This window comes from Plectropomus leopardus, chromosome 10 (genome assembly GCF_026936395.1).
Source record: "Plectropomus leopardus strain MGB_pleo_1.0 chromosome 10, ASM2693639v1, whole genome shotgun sequence".
Taxonomy (NCBI): Eukaryota; Metazoa; Chordata; class Actinopteri; order Perciformes; family Serranidae; genus Plectropomus; species Plectropomus leopardus.
In genome coordinates this window covers 35,805,710-35,823,873 of record NC_142185.1, presented here as the reverse complement: position 1 = coordinate 35,823,873, position 18,164 = coordinate 35,805,710, and the positions used below count along the sequence as shown (strand labels likewise).

The 18,164-nt window shown below is 41.0% G+C and overlaps 1 protein-coding gene across 1 annotated transcript in view; it reads right to left on the bottom strand.

The window, feature by feature from the left end:
* Window positions 1–17,828, bottom strand: part of maoa (monoamine oxidase a) — a 38,419-nt gene extending 20,591 nt beyond the window's left edge. The window contains exons 1-3 of the mRNA XM_088083751.1: window positions 17,673–17,828; window positions 1,910–2,004; window positions 179–316 (exon numbers count right to left, since the gene is read on the bottom strand). Coding sequence (XP_087939877.1) covers window positions 179–316; window positions 1,910–2,004; window positions 17,673–17,793 — 354 coding nt within the window. The 5' untranslated portion in view covers window positions 17,794–17,828. The remainder of the gene's footprint in view (window positions 1–178; window positions 317–1,909; window positions 2,005–17,672) is intronic.
* Window positions 17,829–18,164: the final 336 nt, after the last annotated feature.

The window sequence follows — 18,164 nt, the reverse complement described above, 5'->3', positions numbered from 1 at the left end:
CGAGATTTATTTGATAGACAAATTCCTTTCTTGGCAGGACTGAGCGATAAATCAATTTTATCAAGCAATGCAAATTCGTGGTTTAGGACGATTTTTTTAAATGAGAATCTTGATTTTCTCTCAACTTCCTCCGCCACACTCCTTATAGTTCATAGTGGTCTGGGTTCATAGTACTCACATTGACGTAATGCACCAGGCTCTCCTGCTCGTTGACTTTGTAGGTCTGAATGCCGTACTCTTTGGCCAATCGGAGGATGCGGTTCTGAGTTGGGCCGATGTAAGCCCCGCCCAGGTCGACCCACTTTGTCTCCTTATTCTGAAAAAAAGAGAAAAAGAAAACATAAACAGACGAATAAGAAAAAGCATTCATGTTTCAGATAATACTGGGAAGTATGCTGTTTATCACAAAAGTCTCAGTGATAGGTTTGAGAAAGTTTCAGTCCATCCCATGATATCATTATAAAGCCTTTCGTTAGAAAAATTACACATGGAGTACCACAAGGCTCTGTCCTGGGTCCACTTGTTTTCAGTCTTCATATGTTGACACACGGGATAGTTACTGATATTCACGTTACTGATTTCACTGTTATGCAGATGACACCCAACTCTACATAGCTGTTGATCGTAATAGATCGACTCCCTCGACTCCAGTTTGTGGATGACCCAAATATTCCTCGAGCTGAATCAAAACAATGTTTTTTTTGTTGTTAAAAAGATCTAAAATAAATATTGAACCTGCAGCTAAGGATAGGATTAACTATCTTATTACACTATGTCAGCACCTTACAGCACATAAATCTTGAAAATCTGGTTTTGATGGACTCTGATTTAACTTTCCAGGAAATTTAAGCAACATCACTAAAAAAACGTTTTTTTATTTACTGAACAATATTGCCAATGTCTTTTCTTTTTCCAGGATATATAGAGGATTTGTGCATGCATTTATTAAAAATAGGCTCAACAATTGCAATGCACTGTTTCATGCAAAATATCTCCCCAAAATTTTTATAAATAAATTATAGTTTATACATGTTAGTTTCAATTATTTGTTTGAAGATAATATTATCTGGCATTTTTATTCATTTTTGAGTTATTCTGAGAGAAAGGAAAGGCAGCGGAGAGAGGGGACAAGATGAAGCGAAGGTCCCAGTCTGGACTCAGACCCGGGCCGTTGCAGTAAGGTATAACGATACATTTCCACCAGATCCTGCAAGGATGCTTGGGGATGTGCTGCTCCACTCAACCACCTGCTTGATGGGGTTCAAACTGGTGACAAACCCTGTTGGAGAATGCACTTGATTGGATAAACGGGCTGTCTCTGGTTCTCTGCTCGCCATTTCAAACAGGAAATAATATGGCAGCCTGTTTATAAAACTTCTATTATTCTGTCTAAACTATCCACTAAAATGTGTTTCTGAAAATATTTGAGACACGAAATTGGTAACGCCACTGCTGACTCGTGTTTTATTTTAGAACAAAATTGCTTCACTTTACAGCCTCATCCAAATTTACTGAGCCGAGTGCATCACTGTGGACGGACTCATTGGCATTAAGTTGAATCTAGTATACTTTATGCAAATGCAGTTTAACAACAGTTTGAAAGTAAAGGGGCGCCTCTGTGAGCTCACCAGGTAAAGTACATACTATTACTATTACTATTACGGTGCAATTGCATCAAGTCTGGTGACGGACGGCATCTCAATGCTTTTTATTGTCTATGGAGAGCAGGAGAGGCAGTCAGGCAGTGCATGGTGGGAGTGTTTTGGCGATGTTAGGAGGAGGGGTTGTGATGTAAGTTTTTCATTATGATCACTGTTATTATTAATAATAAAACTTGTAGCACAACTGAATTCTGCTGCACAAAAAGTCCCTTTTTCATAGCAGCATCTGTTAGTTGTCCTGGTCTTACCCGCACAGTGAAGGTGCGACCGCCGACGCGATCCCTGGCCTCCAGGACTACAGGGCTCAGCCCGTTGGCTTTCAACAGCTTTGCTGCACTCAAACCTGCAGACACACAGAGAGAAACAGAGAGGTCAGTGAGGACGCATGAAATACACTTTCTGCACTACACAAAGGCAAGAACACACTTGTATACTGATCATGCATGACTGTCGTGTGCTGGTGTATCATGATGTCTGTTTGAAATGTGTGAATGTTGGTGAGGTGCCACTCCTTTCTTTTATATCAACTCCTCAGTTCAGAAATTGTTGGTATTGTACATTTCTGCAAACCATGAATATGTTACCTTTGCATGTTTCATTCTGCATCCTTATATCAACGTTTCTATAGTTGCATGATATATGAGCTACGGGCTGACTGTCAACGCTGTTTGGAGAGCAATAAACAACAAAAGCAGTTGGTCTTTTTGCAGGTCGTTGCTGTGTTTCCAGCAGCTTTTTAGGTACCAAACATCGATATTTTTTTAGAACCTTGTCACTGCATTTCCTGTAGTGATAGTGACACTACAAATAGCTGTATTTTAACCATCACAAAGTAGTTTTTATGTCTAAACCTAACCACACCTTAACTACAGCATTGTTGAACAGTATTCACACAGATGGTTAATGCGTTTTCTGCGAAAAGTAACACACCCACTTTCTCACGGAGACGTGTTGGGAACCTTGTGAACTTTCAGTTAACTCTGAGCTATTTTGAGGTACGTCCTCACCATGTTTCCTTTCCTAATCATAACCACAATGATTTTACTAACTTAAAGATGCACAACTGTGCTTCTTTTCTTTGTTTTTTCCTCCATATAATCTATTGAGCAAGATCAACAGGAGTGCAAATACAGAATGACAGATATCCTTTTCACCCCCCCAACCCTGAGCTTCTTTCCTGAAACCTAACCATAGCAATTATAATTGCCTAAACCTAACCTCCATGCCTGTACCTCCCTTCTCTAACTGTGCGTTAAGGTTGTATCGTCGTTTTTGGGGCGCTAATTTGTAGGATTTAACATGAACAGTTGTGCATTCATTTTCATAAGATATGATACAAACCGTTCTATTAGAATATGTTGTGTTGAAAGGTGAAGAAATGTGAAGTTTCAGTGAATCTGCTACATAATAATGTACAAATCTGTAATGTATCTGTGCTTTGCAGAAACATAAAATGTGACATTGTTTCTGGGTGAAATTGTGGTGTTCTCACAGGAAAGCTGCAGAGCGGAGACGGTCTGTCAGGCTCGGTGACAGAAAGGCTCCGTGCCACACCTTACGTAAAGAAACCTTTCACTCGGTCTTTTGTGAGGCTTTCTTGGTTAGGTAACTTTCTCACAGAAGAGATGGATGAGAGAGGATTATTTAGAAAATCTGACAAAAGACGAGTTTAAAAACTAATAAGAAACAAGTGTTTTTCTTCTGTAAATCAGCACACAGTTATATTTATGTCTGTTTGGATTGTTCCTTTATTCTTCTATATTGCATGTTATTTTTTTCTTGTACAACAGGTCTTTGTTGAAAAAGGATTAAGTGAAGGATTAAGTACCTAACACTTGCCTTTCGAATGACTTGGCTGAATATTGAGAAAGCCATGGGAAAGATGGGAGCACGGAGGGGGGGAGGGGAGGATTTTTGCAGAGAGAAAGAGGGAGGGAAACACTTCCACAACAATTCACAAACCAGCTGACCTGCTGGTCATGTGAGCGCAAACAGAGGGCAGAGCAAAGAGTAGAGCATGACTTCCACATACGCCGGCTGACTTCCTGACTGACCGACCACAGAAAAACAGCTTTTCACACACTGACCTCCAGCGATCCCTGCCATAACTGTAATTCAATAAGACATAACGTAAATGCACTTAGGCATGCACACACACATGCAGAGGCTTAACGTGCAGCATACGGATCCATGGCACTGAGCAGCAGACGTTTCAAACCCACAAAGAGCGCTTTCTATAAGATAGAGATGAGTGGTTACTTACAAGATACCACTCACTGCTGATAAAACACATGGACAAAAGTATGTGGACACCTAAACGTTTCAATTTCAAAAGCATGGGCTTCAAACAGGCTCCACTTTTCTTGGAAAGTTTTCTGCTGCAGCGGTTTGATCCCATTCAGCCACGAAAGCGCAACTGAGGTCAAACACTGATGTTGGACGATAAAACTTGGCGCGCAGTCGGAGATCCGACAGAGTTGCCAAGTGGGAGGAACTGTTTGCTTTTTTCTTGTAATGATATCTGCAATGTTGCTTAAAATATAAACGCAACAGCCATTTAGGTTTATGATATGGCTTTCATTTCTAATTTAACAGATTGGCATGGCAGATGGCTCCTAACCCTTTGAAACCTGAGCAAATTGGTATGATTAATTTTAGGGAAAAAAAGGCAATGAGCAACAGCAAAAATTGCACAAAAAAGTACATAAATTTGCATTTTAAATTTAAAAAAAAAAAAAATTAATTAAAAAATAAAACAAGAAAATTACAAAAAATGACAAAATAAAATGCTTTTTAAAAAATTTAAATTACCTGAAAAAGTGCTGACGATAAAAATATTAATTCTATAACATAATTCTAAAAACATGATTATGCTAATTATAAAGTCAAATATATACTATAATAAATATATATAATTAAATGAACATTTTCCCAGAGCTTTCTCTCTCTCTCTATTTTTTTCTAAATCTACAAATTTCTTGCCGCGTTACCAACTTTTCCCACATGGTCTCCAAAGATTTAAATACTTGATGTCAATGCAGGTTTCAGAGGGTTCATACTGCAATATTCATGAGCTTTGGTCTTGCTCAGGAAAAGAAGCAAGTCAGAAGTGAGATGGTAGCTGAATTCACTCTAAATATACACAGAATCCAAGAGTTCACTGGTTTTTAACTGCCGATTGTACCAACAGTGTAATCTTTAGAAACCACCTGCTGTTGCACATGACATTGCATTGGGATGTTACAATGTACATTTCACAAAAATCATATTAACATTTCTAAAGTGACATAGTATATGAGCTTTGTCTGCAGGAGGGGATGGTGGATGGTGTGTCACCTCAGTGAAACTCTGTGCAAGACATGGTTGATTTTTGACAATCAATTGCAAAGATTTTAGTGATTTCTGTGCCAACACATATGGGGATTTTTCAGTGACCTTCTCTGCATTTCCAGCAACATTTATGCAACCAAACGTTACAGATTTTAAGCAACAGCGGCCAAACTGCAGACCACTGTTCCCCGATCAATAAGTGCCAACACCAGCTGTTTTTGTGGTGAACAATGGCTGTATTTCAGGCAGTGTTTGTGCCAGGAAATGTTGATGTCTTTTCGTTACCCAGCGCTCTGTTTCCAATGGAATTTGTGCCACCAAACATGGGGTTACTTTTGTGAACTGTCACTGCATTTCCTTTTCCCAGTTCCTTAACCCTAACCCACTAACCCGAGCCTAACCCTAACCAAGGGTTGTTTTATTATTCACAGCACTGTTGAAACATTAAAAAAGGGTTAAGTATTAATGTATCTGTTACATAACAGCATACAATTTTAAGATATTTGATATTTGCAGAAATGTACAGTGACAACATTTATTCTGGCAAATGGGTCGCTGTGTTAGGAAATAGATTTGAGAAATGTACGTGACTCTCCACTTTATGGTTTTATCCTCATAAATGTCTTTAATCAAAGAATCAGATATTTGCTGAAACAGTTGATAATCATTAACAGAACGAGTTTAAGCCAATCCAAGCAATAAAAGTGTCACAACTCTGAGTCACCTAACACTGTCTGTCCCCAAACAGCACATTGCATTACACTTTTCATCCAAAGATGTTGGATAGAGCTGAGTTTGGTGCTCTGTGCAGGCACGTAAACTTCTGCAAAACAAAACTGAGTTTAATTTATATACTCAGTTTTCTGCACACTGTTATCATAATAATGTTATCAAAACACAATTATATGATAAAAGCCCTCCTTTAAAACCATGAAAAACAGCCCCGAGTCAAAAGTTCACAAAAGTTTGTGGATGTCCATATATTTCTGGCCAGTGTGCATCAACAGCTCAGAGCTCCTCTCTCAGCAGGCTCCCACATCTGTGCAAATGTTTTCCTAAATCTCCCGTCTTACTGTCCCATCTTACTCTCTCCTTCCAAATCCTGCCAAGCTCTGAAGCGAGTGAGCTTTACGTGAGTTTAAACAGAGTTTGTCCCGAATTACCCAACTTCAGTCCTCCCTCCCCGACAAACACGCCCACCCTGCCAGGCTTTGGAGAAAGCATTAGCCCTGACCAGAGGAGGCTCACAAATCTCAGCCCGTTAAATTGATGTTATTACCTGCGCTCAGCCCAAAAGGTCAGTCTCTGTCTTGGAAAACAAAGAGTGTCTGTCCGCATCTCTTGTTTATGCCTACAGCAATCACTGCAAACAGTAGCATCCTGCTGAGATATCGCTTTGATCAGAGAGCTTGTTTGTCCTAATGGAGACATAATTTTCCCTATAGAAAAAAGCCTTGTGTAAATACGACTAATAGATCAGCATGAAGCTTTCATCGCTTCAAAGGATTCAGGCTGAGCGTTCCCCTTTTTGTTTATCTCCATCCCCCCACCATGAAGTGAAGAGGAGGAATGAGCCGCACGGCTGGAAAAATCAACATGCTAAGACTGTTCCTGAACTGAACTTTAGCTGAGAGGAGAGACTCAGCGGCGGATTGAAATTCAGCTCATGCGGCAGGGAAACAGACAGACCAAAAGAAAAAGAAAGAAAAATGTGATAGTGCGCTTGGACTCCAGGATTTTTTGTAATGGAAATAAAAAAAAGCACTGGTGAGAAACAAACTGTCAAAGCCAATGCTTTATCTGTGTTTCCATATACAGCGAGCAAAACACTGAGCAGACACCTGAAGTCCTGCGTGTCAGCTGCACTGCCAAGCAGCTGAAAGAGAAACCACATAAACACAGACATGTTTGGTGCAATAATGTAGGAGAATTTGGCAGCAAAAAATGTTTATTGCAATAATCTAGGCAAATTTAGCAGTGCAAAATTCTTATAATATGATATAATGTAGGAGAATTTGGTAGTAGGAAACTGTTTGGCGAACAAATGTAGGAGAAATTAGCAATGCAAAACTGTTTGGTGCAATAATGTAGAAGAATTTGGTGCATTATTTGCAATAATGTAGAAGATTTTGGCAGCACAAAATTGTTTGGTGGACTAATGCAGGAGCATTTAGCAATGCAACACTGTTATGTGAAATAATGTAGGAGAATTAAGCCATGCAAACGCGTTCGCTGCAATGACGTAGGAGAATTTGGCAGTTAAAATTGTTTTGGCAAAATAACGTAGGAGAATTTAGCAAGGCAACATTGTTTGGTGAAATAATGTTGAAGTTTGTCAATGTAGAGAGAAAAAACACGGGCTAAACATGTGCAGTCCTGCGTGTCTCCGTAGTTACACTGTCAAGCCGCTGAAAGAAAACTGCACACGTCCAGCCGTCCACACTAACATTTGCCAGGTGCAGCGGAGGCGTCTGCGTCTTCAAGTGGACTTTGCTGCACCCTGTTATCAGATAATCAGGAACATTAAATGATACATTTCATTCATCTTAAATGTTTCCATCTCACTCCCAGCAGTGACATGTGCCTGAAGGGATTACAAACGGAGGAAAAAGGTCAGCCAGTGTTTGGTGGAAACCATGGAGAATCAAAGAGAGATTTCCCCTCCTGCTCTCCTCACTCTGGGCCAGATCTCCTGTGTTGTTGGGGGCGTTTTGCACCTAAAGACATGCTTGATATTTATGAAACAGATATGGCCGCCTTGAAGCGTGTCTTCTTGTCATCTGAGGCGCAGCTGGTGTGCATCTCCCTCGTTTGTGCATATGCATTTAAGGAGAGATCAGACGAGAGCAGGGAGGAGATATGATAGGGGAGGTTGATTGGGCTGCACATCTATAGGTCACACAGTGTGAACGAGACACAAAGCCTGGTGCCAATTTGTGCAGTTATATTGAATATTGACTTGTTGCATGACCAGCATAAAGTGTGTGCACACAGAATGAGAGTAAATTTCAGCAAAACACAAAATGTGACAATTGTATGGCAACAAGCAGGAAGCGGAGAGCGAGTTGAGGCTTTGTGCTCATTAAACATCAAGTTCACTGAGCTGCTAATAATCCAGCTTTTGTGTGTCTGTTTATATCTGTCCATCTCTTTTTCATTTCCGTAGAAGTGTGTTTGATGAATTTTAACTGCTTTCATTTTTACAAACCTTTCTGCAAGTAAGATTATTATTACTTGATAAATAATACACATAATACACATATGTTTCTCTCAGGTGGAGTTAAGTTATTGCATATTTGTACATGTTGGACCTTAAAAAATACATATTTCTATTTCAGCAGCTGTACTTTTTTAAGGTATTCCTTGTTGCTAATTGCTTGATATAAGACTGCTGCATAATGTACAATATCTGAAACTAAAAACACACAAAGAACAAGAACAAACTGGATGCGTAAAGGCACAGCAAAACTGTTTGGTGCAATAATGTAGGAGAATTGGTGATGCAAAATTGTGTGTTGCAAAACAGGAGAATTTGGTGTTGAAAAATTGTTTGGTGCAATTATGTACGATTAGTTGTCAGATCAAAAATTGTGTGGCGCAATAATGTAGAAGTTGGCACATCTTATTTGTTTGGTGAAATAATATAAGAGACTATGGCAGAATAAATCTGTTTTCTGCAATAATGAAGGATAATTTGGAAGTGCAACATTGTTTGGTGCAGCAATGTAGAACAATTCGACCGTGCAAAGTTATCTGGTGCAATAATATAAGAGAACTGACACTGCAGAATTGTTAATGTCAGAATTTGGCAATGCAAAAGTGTTCAGTGCTGTAATGTAGGAGAATTTGTCTCTCTGATTTTAGTACAGTCGCATCTTTCCTTCCATCTCGCTGCTCCTATTTCTTATCAGTTAACTGTTTCTTTATTTCTCCTGCTCCCCCACCGCTGCACCCCTCCTCTCCACCACAGCAGCACCTTGGGGCTCCGGTTGACCTAATTGTCTAGTCTCTCTCTGAGATGTTTGACAGGAAAAGAAAATAATACTGACTGTGTTTATTTTTTTATAGCTTGTAGTCTTGAATTAAAGTTTCAGAAACACTTATTCATTTATGTGTTTGACCTGAAAGTGCTCGACAGTCAGGAGTGAGTTTCTGGACGCTTTTTTTTATAGATTCCCAATGCTATGCAGTGCACACACTAACACACACACACAAACACAAACACAAACACACACACACACACACACACACACACACACACACACACACACACACACACACACACACACACACACACACACACCTTTTCATCTTCTGCCCTCTGTGCTGGAAAAAGAGATAGGGGCAGACACGGTTTCCTTGACAACAGTAATTGTTAAGATGGAGCCACTTGGCAGGAACAAACTGTAATGTGTGTGTGTGTGTGTGTGTGTGTGGACTAAATCTGTGCTATCTTTGACAATAATTCAATTTCAATACAAATATAGTCACAAAAATCTCAGACACAAACACAAAGGCATCCAAGCACAAATATTTATCAATACAATTATCTGTTCTATTGATTTTAGTATTGAGGAAAACCTTTGGCTGCCATCCTCCATATACACCACTCGTGATTATGTATATATCGATATATAAACTGTATATATAGTCGGAGGCCAAAGAGAGTTGACTCACTGCTGCACAAAAGTCCCTAATTATGCCAGACTTAAAAAAAAAAAAAAAAAAGTCCTTGGGACATAACGTTATATTGTTTTTTGGTTTTAACGTGTCACGTGTGTTGTTGTTTGTGTTGTTGTTTGAAAGGATTTTAATTTTAGTTCAAATAAATGAATCGATTTATGGTTGTTAAACCTTCAGTTTTACAGAAGTGCAAAGGTTTATCTGATGTGACAGTAGGCAGGTCTCCATTACAGATTTGAGCAAAACGGAGCAATATTTTTACAATTTTTGGAGAAAATGCAGCTGCGAGATGTCTGCGATTCCACTGAGAGATGTTTGTTATAAAACTTCCCCCAATTTTTGCTTTTTTTTCTCCTTGGATATTATTTCTTACCCAAATTCACAACCTTCGCTGCCTTCTGAGGCCTGAATCTTTAAATGAAAACTGGATTTTTGTGAGCGTGTTCCTCTGAGAGGAGTCACATTTTGCTCACCGTGACGGGAAAGTGTTAAATAAAACATGCCAAGATGCTAAATACTGCCAGTGTGTGACATTTTATGGTCTTTGAAAACATCTGTGTGTGTGTGTGTGTGTGTGTGTGTGTGTGTGTGTAGCTTAATGTTCTTTTCACAGGAACACAAACAAAAAAATTCAATACCAGCTGAGTGACAAGTGAGCCACTTGAATCAGAGCCCTGAAAGGCTCCGTATTGATCCGAGGGGGGGAGACATTTACGAGACACGCAGCAATCACATTTTGCCTGTCTCGTGTTCTCGGCACGGAGACACTGATTGGCTGTTTTCGGGCAACAAACTGAGGAGCAATACTGACGACAATTACACGACAGCTTGAAATGCAGACAGACGGATGTGACAGAGTGCAGGCTGCAGAGAAACATGAGAAACTGTTTCCTCTGTGTGGCGACGCAAAGCAGAACCACGTGGAACAATTTGAGTTTTTCACAGAATATTAACTTTATAATGACAGTACTTTACTGAACTTCACTATGACACTTCCCACTTTTATTAACGTCATTATAACAGTACTTTATTGAACTTTATTATAACAGTATTTTATTCAATTAAATTATGCCAGTTGCTGCTTTATTTAACCTTACTGTAACTGCAGTTCATTAAATATTTTTTTATTTTTATTAGTCTAAAGATTTTAAAATATTAAGATACATATCGTGTATCAAGGTACAGCCTTAAAATATTGCAATACTATTTTTTAAGCCATATAAACCAGCCCTACGTAAACTGTTAATCTCAGGACTGCATGAACTCTGAAGGGTGTCACCACCATCAGCTGCATTAAACCACCTTCATGCAAATATTACATACGGCTCTCAGAGGCCGTGCACTGAGATAACAGCCGAAAAATCACTCAGCCTGAAAGGAAAATGTGAACATTTCCCACAGAGAGACGAGGACTTTGTGTTGAGCAAACATCCATCAGCTACATGTTCTTTTTTTCCACAATCAGTGTCATCATTGATGAGATTAACACAGCTGAGATTACAGCTGCACAGTTCTCATGGCTTCTTTACCTGCTGCACACCAGGCAAACACGGAGGCTCAGGCACGCAGACAATTACAGAGCCGCCCGTCTAACCATCATATCCCACAGCTCCGCCAACAGCTCCTGGTGTTTGCACAGCTGGACGGAGAAAGTGGAGTTCCACGATTGCAGACGTGTTGATAGTAATTAGACGGAGAAGCTGTTTTATGACACGAGTTCAGCTTAACTGAAAGCGCCGACGGTTCACGGTGCAGACTCAGCAGGTGCACCTTAACGTCCTGAAGAGCTGCAGTGAGACTGAGCAAAGAGCACAGTGTCACCTCATAACAGAAGTGCCCTGCAGACTCTGCAACTTTCACACACAAAGAAAAAGTGAACAAAGACCTAAAGAGAGAAGTTATGACCCAGGATACAGGAGAGACGCCTCTCACACACATCACATCTGTGTGTTTGTGTGTGTTGGCTCTATTGTCTGTCTGCAGAGCTGCAGTCTGGCTCTCAGCCACATCTCTACATAACAGCTCTGTTTATAACAAGAGCAACAGAACAAACTGGCACTACGACATGGACATGCACATGCACAAAAACACAGTTTACTACATGATTAACCCTTTAAAACACAAGCAAACTGGTTTAATTTCTGGCAAAAACATGGGGAGGAGGCAGTGAGCAACTATAAGACGTGACCCAACAATTAGCAAGAAATTAACACACAAAAAAAAACAAAGTTACAAGAAAAGACAAAAACAAAAACACAAAAGAAATGAAATAATTCAGTTTTTGTAGAGACACACACACACACACACACACACACACACACACACACACACACACACACACACACACACAAAGCAGATTCACCTCATCTTTTTGGTAAAAAAAAGAAAAAAGAAAAAAGAGCCAGAAACATCTGCTCACAAGTTTAAGCTAAACCAAACCACTATTCCAACAGACCCATCTTAAAAAAGAAACATCCAAAAGAAGAGCAGCCTACACGCACACTTATAATTAATTTAATTAAAAAAATAATTAATAAAAATAATTTAATTAAAAAGCACTTACAAAGCACCTACATACGTACACACATCACTCCAGTCAAACGTGACTTTATATACTGTGTGTGAATCCGTCTTTTTATGCACAAACACAAAGAAAGGAGCAGAGCGCAGCAGCAGTGCAGGCGGCGCCTCGAAGCTCCTTTACTGTTCGTCACAATATGAACTGAACTTTGTCCCGGCGCTGATAAGCATAAAATCTCCAAAAAGCAGCAGTTTTATCTCTCTCTCTCTCACACACACACACACACACACACACACACACACACACACACACACACACACACACACACAAACCCACACACACACACACACACACACACACACACACACACACACACACACGCCTGCTCTTGCACTGCAACAACTTCCTGTGTCTGTGTGTACTTATAGTTTTTCTGTGCAATTACTTGTTTATTTGCAACATTATGGGTGCAGTAGTTTCAGTGATCAGACTACCAGGTTTCAGGAAGTCGTCCCATTAGACGATAGGACGACTGATGGGAACAAACAGCAGTCTTCCTTAAATACCAAGGATGGGAATCCAGATCTGGTCCCAGTTTTTACAATCCATCTGCATCTTATGCTGCATTTCATTGTCCCACATGGTGTGTTTGTGTTGTGAAACGTGCTATGGTGGCATCTGCATTCAGTTGATTTGTGTTTGAATGAAGGCCTGCGGCCTCCGAGCCGTCTCCTGTCTCCGTTAGCTACCGACATCAATGAATCTGTGTAAGATTCATAAGATCTAAAAATCGCACAAAAGTTTTCTACAGGAGGCGGGGTCTCTGCTGTGGTCGCTCATGTATCCCCCCCCCATGACCTACACACGCCCTCGCACTCCCTTTATTACATAACTGCAGACAGCGTTTTAACCTGCTGCTGCAGCAGGCACAAACAGTCCGCCTGCATGTAATATCACCTCGACAGGTTCTGCTGAGTCGTGTTTCATGCACACGCCTTTAGGCGTCACAAACTCACGTCAGAAGTACCATCAAAGTGGCGATATTTTACAAGCTCAGGATGAGAACGGCGCGTGAATCAGATCCTTCTGACCTTATTGATGGTTTTAAAACAACCTTAAAAATGCAGTTGGCTGTGTGTGTGTTACTGGGTTAGCAGCATTTTTGTTGGCATTTTCTCTTTTTTTCCTTAATGCAGACGCTGCGGCGTCACCTATTGCTGATGCATAACTCTGTAATGTCTGCAAAAACGAAATTTAAAACATGTTCTATATCAATCTTGTTTAACTCATGTATGCACTGTTGTGTCTTTATGTGTATACATGCAGGTCTTAAGCACTTTGGTGTGAGGCCTACGTTTGTGCGTTTTCTGCAATAAAAGGTTGGTTTTTTTTATGAATACTGACAGAAAGATATTTATTGATACTTGTCCTGATAATCTGGCAACTTGCTGCACTGCAGGCCGGCAGTAGAAGAATATGATTGGAAATAAAATCACCTTTCAGGCAACTTATACGAGCAAACGCAGCGTATAAACATCTTACAGAGTGAGTCTATCCATGCGAGTATAACAGAGCAGGTGCACACAAACGCTGAGCGTTTAAACCGTTTGTCCTTCCCCGAGTCGAAAACAAACCTCGTCTTCTTGTAATAGATTTAGTTCACAAATGTAATTTGGCTCTGCAGACATAGAAAACGTCCTCAGGAGAACTGACCCGTGATCTCTATTAAGCATGTTGTAATTTTATAGTCGTTTAACTTTATGGCCGACTTCTCCTGCTGAAGGTCTGTGCAGACCAGGAATCCAGCAGAGTTTATAGACCTGCAGTCCAGCAGGTGCAGCCAAGTTCTCTAAATCATCTACTGATACGCAGCTGGCTTTGCTCAGGGGCCACTTCAGCAAAATGACATGAGGCCCCGTACATGTTTCAGGGATTTCAGGCGTTTCTGGGATTTTAGGATGTTTCTTGGATTTCAGGACAATTCCAGGATTTTAGGACATTTCTAGGATTTTAGGTTGTTTCACAGATTTTAGGACATTACTGTGGTTTCAGAACATTTCTAGGGTTTTTTTGGACATTTTCTATGATTTCAGAACATTTTCTAGGATTTTAGGACATCAGGGTCTAAGCTAGGACCTCTGTCAGGGGCTCTACTTTCCCTAGTTCCCTCTTTTCTCTCCCCGCAGACACGTTTGTGTTTCTGCCGTCAGCTCTCAGATGCTCATCCTTCCGTCTCCTTCCTCATTTCTCAGTTTCCCAGTTTGATTTCCCACATTCGCAGCTGCTGGGCCCAAACAGTCACAAGTGGTTTCCTCCTTTCTCTTCCCCATTATTTCTGTTTTCCGCTCCCTCCCTGTTCTCTCCTCCCCCTTCCTCCTCCCCCGTCTTCCTCTGCATCCTCTCTCTGCCGCTGGTTTGATAACAGCCTGTCACAAGTGCTTAATGTTTTCTCAGAAAGTGCTGGCTGCCCCTCGAGGGCCGCGCTCCTGCCGGTGGGCGGCTGGCAGGCAGCAAAATGACAATTGCATTTGAACGGAGAAACACACATCTCAGGAGAGAGGGCGATCCAGACAGCAGCGAGGGGAGGACGGAGCTCTGCCTCCCCCCGTCTTTCATCTGTCCTTTGATTGGACAGTGATTGTTATATGTGGAGCTCATTGCCAGCCAGTAAAGGGCAGCGGTATAAACAAACGGTGTAATTACAAGATCCTAATGTGACACAAGGGAAGGGAGGCCGGCCGCAGGAAGCCAGCGGGGGGCTGAGCGCCAATTTGATCAAATTAACTTGTTTCTGTTGCATTTGTTTTGCCTGTTTGACTGGGATGTGAACTGACACTGACCTAAATTCTCCACAGTCTGTGAGACGGACCGACGTGCAGACAGGCAAGCAGTCAGTGGACCCGTCGGTGTGACTGAAAGAGGACTGCGGTCCAGCAGGAGGAACCGAGAGGACGGCAGAGGCTCAGTCACTTTCATCAGTTCAACACAACAGATTTGAGGTCCAGTGTGTCGGATTTAGGGAAATATTTTCTCAGAAATTGAATAAAATATAGAAAGTCTGGTTTCTTTAGTGTATAGTCAGCTGTTTGTATCTAGGTAAGGAGCAGGTCCTTGTCTACAGAGATTGCCTTGTTTTTACGGTAGCCCTGAAAGGACAAACCAAACACTGGATCTAGACAGGAACAGGATTTCTAGGATTTCACCAAATTTCTAGGATTTTAGGATATTTCTCAGATTTGAGGATCATTCTCAGACTTTAAGACCTTTTGAGGATTTTAGGATATTAGAGTCTTAGCTGGGGGGGGGGGGGGGGGGGGGTCATTTCAATAACAAACAGAGAGTCGTATCAGATCGTATCATAAATGCTCTTCTGACCTTAAACAATCTGCAACATGCCAAACAGCATATAAAAAACACTGATTTCTACGATGAAACTGCTTTATTCAGTGTTTTATAGGTTTAATTCAGCTGGTGTGTTTGTTTTGGAGAGGACGAGATCTCTGTGGATAATTCGGCTCCCAGTAAAAACCTCCTGAACAATCAACACTGAAGTAACCAGGAGAAGTTTCAGCTGGAAGAAATCTGAGTTCCTCACCGCTAAAAGCCACAAAATCACACACAATGCTTCCTGAAGACCTCAAGCTGCACTTTGACCCTAAAACAAAAGGACGGCTCATCTGCACAACCGTCAACTTTAAATTGTGCGTAACTGCAGAAACAACAAGATTTAGTGATTCTGCAACTCTAATCCTGCACACAGATATTTCTGCGTCTCCAACACTTAAACTAATTATTATGTTCCAGCTGCAGAATAACAGATTGTTTTTATCAACAAGGAATCCAGCTCTCATGTCCCTTTTTTATGAGTCAGAGACAGGCATGAGACAGACGGAGACAAAACGCAGCCCAGGGAAAACAAAAGCATGAAACTGGAAATTAATTGAAGAATGCAAATGATATTTATCTCCTGAGCTGTATGACAATGAAATCTGAACAATGGGAACAATCTAATTCATTTCTTTTTTGTATTTATTGGACTCATGAGATGAATCTGTGATGACATCGGCCTTCTTGGACCGATCCTTCACAATCCTTAAAACCTCTGAAAAAAGAGAAAGCTTGTTTGGTTTCATTTAAATACTTAAAAAAAAAGGCAGTACGCGACGTGGCATGAGATGCTCCCCAAACAGCAAGAAAGATGACAAGAAAATTGTTTTTTTTAGTATCCTTTTCTTTTTTGTCATTTTTTAAGTCATTTTCTTGTTGTCTTTATTTTATTGCCAATTTTCAGGTATTTTTCTTGTTGTAGTTTTTGAATTCGTTATCCATTTTTTGCTAATTTTTGGGTAATTTTCCCATTGTTTTTATTTCTTTTATGCAAAATTTTGAATCATTTTCTTGCTGTTTAAATTATTTCTGCTTTGCTAGATTTCAGGCCACCTTTTGTATTTAACATTCTTTACCTTTTTTGTGCTAATTTTCATGTCATTTTTTTCTTTGTTTAAAACAAATCATTTGCTCATTTTGAATAATGTCTTGTTAAACGCCCATTGCCTTTTCACTGTGATTTGGAAAGACATCAAGCCAGTTTGCTCGGGTTTCAAGGGGTTAATGCAACAGTGACCAACAAACTACAACATTTTTGCTTGGGGATATTCTCATTCCAGGAAATACACACACCCCTTCTGCACAGGAAATCAAGCGCTTCTTATCAGAACAGTGTACTTTGAAATGAAGCTGCAGGACACACGAGTCTTTTTTGGGCATGGACTTTCTTGTTTTCCTCTGATGCGCAAACACTGATGTTTTTAAGGAGAATGCAGACATCCTCATAATGAGCTGGAAATGAACATGTGCTGCAGGAAGTGGGAGGCAAAGTGCATCAGCAGCAGCTCACATCACACAAATCAGATGCTGATAGTAAAACAAATGATGCTCAAACAGATGCAATTCACGTGCACGCTGCTGGACCCATCCCCAGCATCACACCCCGGCCTCTGATTGGCTCAAATAAAAACAAGTATGAAGCTTTAAAGATGTTTAAATCAAACAAGTTGATGTCATGTCAGTCTGACAGACGAGGACTAATTTCTGAGACCCCCCTCCTCCTCCTCGCCCCCGCCCTCCTCTTATGCAATACAAAGTATGCTGTGGCTGATTAGCTGTTACTTAACAGGCTGCTGCGGTGAGACAGCGGTGCACAGGCGGAGAGGAAGCCTCGCGGAAGAGACGGAGAAAAAATGGATGTCAAGGAGAAAAAAAAACACGCATTGTGCCAAAATAAAAGTCTCTGTTTGTGATATGGAGCTCCGGACGGCGGCGGCTCCACTTGTTTGCCGCAAACACACGAGCAGATTTTGTGCAACAGTTGTCTGGTCACCGCACACGACGCGCAGCCAGCAGGAGGTGGATTTATAATCCGCTCTGTCTCCATCCGTGCGCGCACAAAGATAAAGTTTTACTGATGTTCCACCTACCTGATATTCCTCCGCCGACCACTATGACATCGTAGGTGTTGCTGGGTGCAGTCATGGTGCAGTCCGGTCCGTGTCTCTCCGCCGCTCTGCCGCTGAACGCAGGGCGCACGGAGGAGCGCATCTGTATTAAAAGCGGCGGGCAGGCCCCCTCCCTGCAGACTCCGCCCACCGATAGTAGAGCAGCACTGCCGTGTGGACAGGGAGGATTATGAGGAGGTGACACCGACCTGCACACACACATCACTTTTTCTCTACATGCAGGGGCGTTTTTAGGATCTGGGCACAATGAGGGCTGCAGAGGGGGTCCTCTTTGTAGACGAATGAGCTCTATTTTAATGCTTTTCTATTGCACCTTAACTTTAATTATGAATTGTGATTTTTAAAAATATTATCAGTTGCAAACACAGAAAAATTTGCAAATGCTGTCATCAAAAAATTGATTGACTAGAGTTGGAAAAATAAACCGTATTTTTGTTTAAAGGACGAATTGTC